This window comes from Galeopterus variegatus, unplaced genomic scaffold (assembly GCF_000696425.1).
Source record: "Galeopterus variegatus unplaced genomic scaffold, G_variegatus-3.0.2 Scaffold1751, whole genome shotgun sequence".
Taxonomy (NCBI): Eukaryota; Metazoa; Chordata; class Mammalia; order Dermoptera; family Cynocephalidae; genus Galeopterus; species Galeopterus variegatus.
Window position 1 is genome coordinate 141,331 of NW_007727862.1, and position 9,312 is coordinate 150,642.

The 9,312-nt window shown below is 48.3% G+C and overlaps 1 protein-coding gene across 1 annotated transcript in view; it reads right to left on the minus strand.

The window, feature by feature from the left end:
• LOC103595352 (signal transducer and activator of transcription 5B-like) overlaps window positions 1–9,073 on the minus strand; it is a 22,150-nt gene extending 13,077 nt beyond the window's left edge. Inside the window, 5 exon segments of the mRNA XM_008578737.1 lie at window positions 75–330; window positions 4,492–4,666; window positions 7,238–7,327; window positions 8,441–8,597; window positions 8,946–9,073. Coding sequence (XP_008576959.1) covers window positions 75–330; window positions 4,492–4,666; window positions 7,238–7,327; window positions 8,441–8,597; window positions 8,946–9,073 — 806 coding nt within the window.
• Between the last annotated feature and the right edge of the window lie 239 nt (window positions 9,074–9,312).

Below are 9,312 nucleotides of genomic sequence, written 5' to 3' on the forward strand. Positions count from 1 at the left end.
CAGGCCCTTCTGGGCTCCCAGAGAATGACTCTGAGGGGCCCCACTCGGAAATGGCACTTCCTTCTCCCACACCCTCACATGCCCCCTGCAGGAGGGGACCTGGCCCCCTGCTCTTGGCCTGACTCTACTCCTCTGTCTGGTCCCAGAGACTCAGGCTATGGCGCTCATGCCCGAGGACAGGGACGCTGGAGCCACTCACCACGCGGTACTGCTGCAGCGTCTGGGCCTCGCGCTGCAGCCAGGCCTCCAGGGACACCTGCTTCTGCTGGAGGGCCGTCTCCCGGCTCAGACGCTCCTGAGGGTTCAGCTGGGCCAGCGGGGCAAACTGAGCTGCAGGAGGGGACAGGACACCCATGACCCTCACTTCCAGTGTCCAGCAGGAGGCCTAGAGGGGCCACACTCGCCTGTCCTGAAGCAAGACCCTCAGGGATCAGAGAGCCCACCAGTGGAAGTCGGGGTTCCTAACATCCCAGTGCCTCTGGCCTCCCAACTCCAAGCTTCTCCTCAGGGGAGTGGGGAGATGGGAGTGGAGCCGAGGAGGGTCCTGCGCTGTGGTCTACCCTCCATCCACCCCACATGGCTGGCCGCCCAGCCCTCCCACAGGGGGTCCAGCTTGGAGCCAGACCACCTGGGTCTGACGTGTGCCCCACCACCTACTAGCTGGGGGAACTCAGGCAAATCACTTTACTCTCCTGTGCCTCAGTTTCCCCATGCATAAACTGGGAGAATCATGGCATCTACCTCAGGGAGTTGCTGTGAAGATTAAATAGATGATGATACGGAAAATGCTCAGGAAACTGCAGGGCACGTGCAAGCTCTATGTGGGATTAGCTCTCACTGGTTGACTACGTGTCTGTCCAGGTTGGGGGACTGTGAACTCAGCTGACTAACCAGGAAAGAGAGAGACAGACAGACCGACAGACAGCCAGAAAAGGGAGAGTGTGTCCAGGGCCCACTGGGGACACGATACAGCCAGATTCTCTCAGGAAAAGGAGGGCGGGGGAGGCAGCTTCCCTCCACACTAGCTGTTAGGAATCCCATCCATGGCAGGAACAGGGAGACAGTGAGGGCTAATTACCTTTTTCGAAATTGCTATTATGAAACAGAAAGAGTAATACAAGGAACAGCTGTGCATCAACAGCCCAGCTTAGGAAATCAAACATTTCCACAGTGGACACCTCTGCCCACCCTCCCCTGCTGGCAGATCCATCCCTCCCTCCTGATAACCGCTATCCTAAGTCCTGGCATTACTGCTCCCTTCCAATAACCTTTCTGAACAGCCCAGTCTCCTTGCTCGGGCTGAGTCAAGAAGACGTGCACGTCAGCACGTCTTGGTTGAGTCCTGACTGGCTTTTGAGGGCCATGTCACACTGAACTAGTCCCTGCCCCATGGAACACACAAGATGGGACAGACAAAATCCACTCTAAGGCAGCCAGGTCAAGCCTGGATCCAGAACTTAGACAGATGGTTCCAATCTCATGGCTGAGTACTGAGCAAGATGCGTGTTATCCAGGCAGGAAACATATCAGAGTAGTCTGGACGGCTCCCTTGGGAATCCTGCCCACCCACGGGGACGGCGGTGGTGATTCCCACACCTGGACTCAGCCTCCCCGTGCAAGTGACCCACTTTGGTCTCTCCTGGCAATTTGCAGAAGTTTCTGGGAAGGAGGCCACAGAGACGTGAGGCACCTGCCCTGCTCTACTGGAGGAAGCTGAGACTCCCCTCGCAGAAACAGATTGATAGTCGGTGTTTTTGGTGACTGAGCTTGATAAATGAGACTGAACTACAGTCTATGATGGGTAGAAACCCAGATCAGAATCCAAACTTAAACCCATGCCCAGGAAACAGAAAACCCAAGTACAGGATCATAAACACTGTCAACAGTCAAAGGACAAGAATGGAAATAACAGCCTGAAGTCTGTTCCCACTGTAGAAAGGGGCTTCCTTTTCTCCGGGGTCAGTCTGGGATGGGTTCAGATGGAAGATATGCTAGAATCATGCTGCCAACATTTACTGAATACCTACAGTATTCAGGCATTGTGCTGGCCTCGGGGTATAGTAAGCACTGACAGGACAGGGTGAGGAAGATATGCTAGAATCATGCTGCCAACATTTACTGACTACCTACAGTATTCAGGCATTGTGCTGGCCTCGGGGTATAGTAAGCACTGACAGGACAGGGTTAGGAGTGGAGCTTAAAGCTAGAATCATGCTGCCAACATTTACTGACTACCTACAGTATTCAGGCATTGTGCTGGCCTCGGGGTATAGTAAGCACTGACAGGACAGGGTTAGGAGTGGAGCTTAAATAGTTAAATGAAAATGGAATTCTAAAAAAAAATTAAATATTCAAAAAAAGGCAAAAAAGGAGGAACAGAGGAACAAAAAACAAAAAGGGACACAACAAAATAAATATTAAAATGATAGACTTCAACACAATTATGTTCACAGTTACACTAAATGTTAATGGACTAAACATCTCAATTAAAAGCAGAGATTGTCAGAATAAATACAAAGCAAGACTCAAGTATATGTGTCTACATTTTAAATTTTAGAAAAAGAATGGATAAAGACATGGTGTGCAAAATGTAGAATAAGAAAACTGGAGCAGTTACATTAATATCTGATAAAGTGGATCTCAAGACAAAGAGCATTACCAGAGATTAAGAAAGACATTTCATAATGATTATGGTATCAATATATCAGAAAGTCACAATAGTTTTCAATGTACATATATCTAATAATAAAGCTTCAATATATATAAAGGAAATATTTACAGAATTAGTTGGAGAAGTAGGCAATTCCACAGTCATTACAGATTTTTATACATCTGTTTCAGCAACTGGTAAAACAATTAGGCAAATAAGTAAATAAAGACATAGATCAGTGGTTCTCAAAGGGTAGACCAGGTATCCCTGGAAAGTCACTGAAACCTTTATGGGGATCCACAAAATCCAAACTGTTTTCATAAGTTCATAAGACTCTATCTGCCTATTTCACTCTTAATATCTTACAGTAGACTTTTCCTGATGCTACAAGACATGTATCACAACAGACTGAAAACAAGGTCCAGCTATCTCTTATTAAGCCTAACTTTAAAGAGAATTGCAAATATTTAAAGCAATGCCACTCTATTTACCCATTTTCAGTTTGGAAAATATAGATGTCATATTGGTTTTTTGTAAAATATTACCTTTTATGTTAACAATATTGAATTTATTGCTTCTATTTTTCAATGAAACAACCATAGAACATACACTCTCTTCAAAATCACAAAATGCATTCCCAAAATGGAACACATGCTGGGCCATAAAATTAGTCTCAATAAATTTACAAGAACTGAGATCATACAGAGTATGTTCTCTGATCACAGTGGAATTCAATAACAAGATGATATTGAAATCAATAATAATACAACATCTAGAAAAAACACTTGAAAATTAAACACACTTCTAAATAACCTATGGGTAAAAGAATCAATCACAAGAGAAATTAGAAATATTTTAAAGTGAATGATAATGAATATACAGTATATCTTAAATTATGGGATGCAGCTAAACCAGTGCTTAGAGGGAAATTTATAGCTTTGAATATACTTCTGTATGTATATATATGCATATACATACATACATATATAGCAAGATTCAACTATGTGCTGTCTACATATGAAACATGTACATAGTCTAACAGCAATAACCTAAGGTTCTGCCTTATGAAGTCTGAAGAAGACAGCAAAGGAAAGGGCAGGCTGGCGCTTCTTGTTCTCACTAGGATGGGGTAGTATATTTCTGGGGTCAGTCCGGACTGAGTGGCCATGTCTCAGAATCCTCAAATTGTACCTGCAGTTAATTCCTTCTGAGTTAATGTTTTCTTACCCCACACCCTTATCTTGCCAGCCACTGGCAAACAACAGCCAGGAGACAGGAGGAATCATTTCCACTGTCACCCTCTCCCCACGACCACATTCTATCTGTGAGGCTCAAAAGGGGGCACTGCTAGAGTTCCGCCTCTCCCCAGCCTGGTTCAACCAGGGGACTCCCAACACAAGTCCTCCGTCTGGGTCGGGAACACTTTGCCCACATCCATTCATTTGTTTAGATATTCACCAAATACCTACACTTAGGGAGAGAATATTGGTTGGTAAAGTGCAGGGATTTTATGACATTTCTCTAGTTAAAATCCAGTTCTGCCACTTATTGGCAACCTAGACCAAGTTATTTGTTTTCTTTGAACCTCAGTTTTACCCTCTACAAAATGGGGGTAACACAACTATTTAGTTCACAGGCTTGTTGTGAGGGTTTAAATGAATAATACGCAAAGGGCTTAGCCCATGGCAGGGGTTGCACCACAGGGAGACATTACTCCCACCAGGCTTTGGGCAAGGTGCTGGGGAGATGGACGCCACCCCAGCCCCTACCCTGCAGGAGCTCACGGAATGCTCCTCTGTCCCCTGCCCGGGCACACAGGGCTCACGCTGCCCCCACCTCACCTTGGATCCTCAGGCTCTCCTGATACTGGATGATGAAGTACTCCTGAGTCTGCTGCAGCTTCTTCAGCTCATTCTCTGTGTCCTGTGTGACCAGCCGCAGCTCCTCAAATGTCTGGTTGATCTGAAGGTGCTTCTGGGACATGGCGTCAACCAGCATCCCAGCAGGAGAGCTGCACTGGAGACGGATTGAGCAGAGGTAACAGGGAATAGTGCACGGGGCAGAGGGTGGGAGAAAACCTCAGGCCTTGGGGGTAAGAAGGAAGGATCGTTTGAATCAGAAGGGTAGTCTTTTTCCAGAATTGGGTGGAAAGCGGAAAGAGAGAGGAGAAACAGGTAAGCTGGCAGATAACGGCACCTTCCTAAGTAGAAACTTCTATCTCAAATCAGGCCTCCACTAGAGTATTCCAAAAAGGGTCCATCTAATTCCCTTTGGCGGGACTAGAACTGAATACATCCCAGGTGTCATCTGGGTTTTTCTAATGATGTTCACTTCTCATTCCACATTTATTCACTGACCCAGTGCCACAGACTGTGCTAGGTGCTGGGGACCTCCACTAGAGTATTCCAAAAAGGGTCCATCTAATTCCCTTTGGAGGGACTAGAACTGAATACATCCCAGGTGTCATCTGGGTTTTTCTAATGATGATCACTTCTCATTCCACATTTATTCACTGACCCAGTGCCACAGACTGTGCTAGGTGCTGGGGACACAGCGGGAACAGGGCTGTGTGAACACACATCGTCTGTCCTCACTCAAGACATGCTTGTGACCGAAGGGAGAGGGAAGAGACTGAAGCTCTCACAGATGTCCTGGAAACCCCAAAATGAAATTACAGGGCAGGCATTACAAGGCCTCCTCAGATCCAGCCGTTCCTCCAGCACCGGACTGACAGGGAACCAAGTCTTCAGGGTCTTTCCACTTAACTCTTTTCAGAATAAAATCAAATCCCTCCCCACAGCCTCTGCTGGCCTAGCTGGCACCCGCTGCCTATCTCAGCCCCCAGCCTCACTGCTTCTCGAGCACAGCAGCTGTGTGTGCTTTCTGTTTCTGTTCCTCGAGCACACAAGCATGTTCCTGCCTCAGGGCCTTTGCACTTGTCCTTACACCAGTCTGGATCATTCTGGCACCAAACCCTCCTGAGGTAAGCACTTCAACAGGTTCATTTCAGAGGGGCCTTCCCCATGGGCCAATCAACAGTAGCACTGCTCTCATCTGTGAGTGTCTTGTTCTTGTATTTACTTCTTTCTGATCTGTCTCCCTGCACAAGCATGTGAGGTCCCCAGGTACTAGGGCCTTTCCTGTCCTGTGCACCACAGAATTCCCAAGGCCTAGAACATCAGAGGCATTCAAGAACAGTGTTAGGGCTGGGAGAAAGACTGATCCCCGGACTACAACACCGCCAGTGTCATAGGTATGTATTTCTCAGTCAGGACCGAGTTCATTTGTAGGTTTGCGGGCAGCTCTGTGATTGCAACAATTCAGGGGACACAGGGGCTATGCTGGAAGACCCTTTGTGAGCCGGCTTCTGCCCCCCTCCAGCTTTATCTATTGTGACTCCCCAGTTACAATGACTACTCACCAGTCTTCCAATGTGATAAGACGGCTAATGCCTTCCTGCCCTGGATATGTTGTTCTCACTTTTGGCTAGAGAACTCAGCCCTCCTCCTTCCTGCCCTCTTTCCTCACTGTAGTTCAGACATCCCTTTCCTCAGGCCATCCCCCTGCTAGCCTGCCCCAATTCGAGTTGAATACTGTTTCCATATATGCGCCCTCAGCACTCGGCTCACCTCTAGAGAATCTGTCATTGCCAGAATTCCTTCTAGGCAGGGACCAGGTCTTTATGTGTTTCTCCAGTCCTAGCCCAGCAACAGACACACAGTAGGACCTCAATCAAAGGTCTATTCAGTGAACTGTAAAATTCCTGAAACCAGTCTCTACAACAATAAACAAATATTTCCCAGACCCCAGTCACCATTCTAAGGTCTTTAATTATGGTATTATCACTTAATGAAATTCATTTTGCTTTACTGCAGATAACAAAGCATTTGTACCATGGTCCATGCAGATGTTCAACGCCTTTATGATTTCTGAACATGAGAAATGCATCCCCAGCCCCTCTCCCTGGGCCTCACTTCTCTGACCTGCCTGTGTTATTTCTTCCGACACAGACCTGAGCTCCATTTCTCCTCACAGATGCCACCAGGGTACATTTCTTTTTTTTTATTTTTATTTTAAATTTTTATTATTTTTTTGAACAGGGTACATTTCTTATTTTGGTTCCAGCCTGATTTATTAATTTCCGTGGTGATTGGTAATGTCATCTCTGACACTGCACAAGTTTCCCGGTGTGTGTGTGTGTGTGTGTGTGTGTGTGTGTGTAGGGTTTCCTCTTCTGTTCCACTGTTGTTTGTCTATCCCTGGACCACATATTATCTCATTTAATCCTAATAATAACCCTATAAGGTAGATACTATTACTGTCCTCACTCTCCAATAGAAGAAACAGAGGTTCAGAGAAGTTGAGCAACTTGCTCAAGTCACAAAGCTAGTAATGTGGCAGAGCCAGCGACTGAGCGCAGGGGTCACTCCACGCCAGCGTGTCACACTGCCTCTCACACTTGCCAGGACTCTTATTTCTTTGGTGCTCTCCTCATGCTAGTGTTTTATATAAACACAATTGTGTCTGCAGAGAAAAGTGTATGGAAGGACTTCCCAACCCCTCTCCCCATACCTTCTGGACACTCACATTGTTGGCTTCTCGGACCAGCCTCTGTTCATTGTACAGAATGTGCCGGATGCAGCGGACCAGCTCCATGGGGCAGCGGTCATATGTGTTCTGAAACAATCCGACAGCAGTCACCAATGGCCACCCTCTGCTCCCAACATGCCCATAGCAGTGCCATGACCACCCCTTCCTCTTTTTCAGCCCCTGCCTCGGCTCTTCCCATGAAGCCTCAGGAACTATCACAAGACACCTCTCTCCCGCCTTCCCTGGACTTCCCCTCCCAGATCTTCATATTTGGTTTTGCAGTGAATTAGAAACCCACAGTTTACAAAGCACTTCCAATCTACCATTTCCTTTGACTCTCACAGCATGGAAAACCTACGAGATTCGCAGAAACTACAATCCCCATCTCACAGATGAGAAAACTGATGCTCAGAAAGGTCAAGTATTTGTCCAGAGGCAAACGAGTAAGCGAGCAGATGACTGAAGACCCAGGGCATCTGATGACAAGGTCAAGGTACTTTCCACCATACTCCTGCCCCTCAGTTCCTATTTTGCTTCCCCTTAGATTTCTCCTCTTTCCTCCCTCTTCTGCGAGGGACTTTTATTTCCCTGGCACCCTGCTGCTTGTATAAGGACTCTCTAAAAAACACAAGTGAGTTCCAATAAACACTTGACGGTGATTACCACCCACACCTCTTTCCTGCTTCCACAAAACCCGTCTTCCTGGATACCCCCAGGCCCCATGTAAAGGAGAATCTACACCTTATTTCTAAACACTTGATTCAAAGCCTTCTTACCCAGCTCTTGCCTCCAGGGCAGCACTGCCCCTCTCTCACCCCAGTCAACAGTTCTCCCACCTTTAAAAGAGCCCCATGAGGGATGTCTCATTGCTTCATTCCCTCATTTCTAGAATCTGCCAGTCTTCCTTTCTCCTCCAAAAGAATCCTGATTCAGTCTACCTCCATCCCTCCTGCTTGATCTGTCTATAATGGCAGCTCACCCATCCCTTTTCTGTTGGGAGCACCCCCTGCCAACACACCCCTTGCTTTGTAATATGTTAAAGGAATCTGACAGGTCTCAATTAGAAAGAGGGGGTGGGGGAAATTGAAGAAAAGTTGCTGATAAGTTCATGGTCACATGATGAGTCAGTGGCTAAGCCAGGAAAAAACCCAGGAGTTCTGATGCTGAAAGAAGGCGGACTGCCGCCCTGCTCACACCCACCTGGAGCTGCGTGGCATAGTGCCCCAGCTTGATCTTCAGTAAAAATCCATCTTCCCCCACCTGGTGCTCCGCCTTCTTCTGCAGCTCTTGCACCAGGCCCTCCAGGAGCTGAGTGGCCTGGGCTCGGTCCTGGGGATTGTCCAAGTCAATGGCATCCCTTGGGGGCAGGGCAGGGAAGAGAAACCTACTGTGGTCCCTCTTGGGCAAAGAGGTCATGCACCGAGAGTGAGTGGAAATACCAGGTTTGTGACTAATGGTACTTACTCCGGGGCCCACAAGACTTGCTCCTGGCAGCTCCACAGGCAACAGAGTCTAGAAACATCCTCTCTTCCTCCTCAGGCTCCCCTTTCCCTCTTCCCCTTTCCCAGGGACGCCGCCCCTTCCCCCTTCCATTCAGAGGACAGACAGAACCAGAGTCACACTAAACCACAAAGAGGAGATCTAAAGGCCAAGAGACCTGGATTGTAGGGACCTGCAGAAGAAGGTGCAGAGCAGGGGCACCTACCACCGCTGACTCTCAATCCACTGTGCCAAGTAGTGGCGGACCTCGATGGGGAAGTGCTGCCCGTACAGCACCTGCATCTGGCGCAGGGCATCTCCCTGCAGCTGCTGTGCCTGAATCCAGCCCGCCATGGCCGTTCACCTAGGGCGAGCAGAGGGCTGAAGAGGTGCCTGCCCAGAAGCTGAGGGCCGGGCCTACCCCGGCCCCGCCATGCCCACCATCCCTGAACCGCAGTCAGGCCCGGCCCCTCCTCTCCCGCAGACACGCTTTCCTGTGTGGGAAGAGAGACGGCGAGGAGGGGCAGGCCGCCCTTCCCCTCCAACAAGGAGTCCGCTGGGGCTGGGAGGGTGGGGGCTAAGAAGCAGGCGCC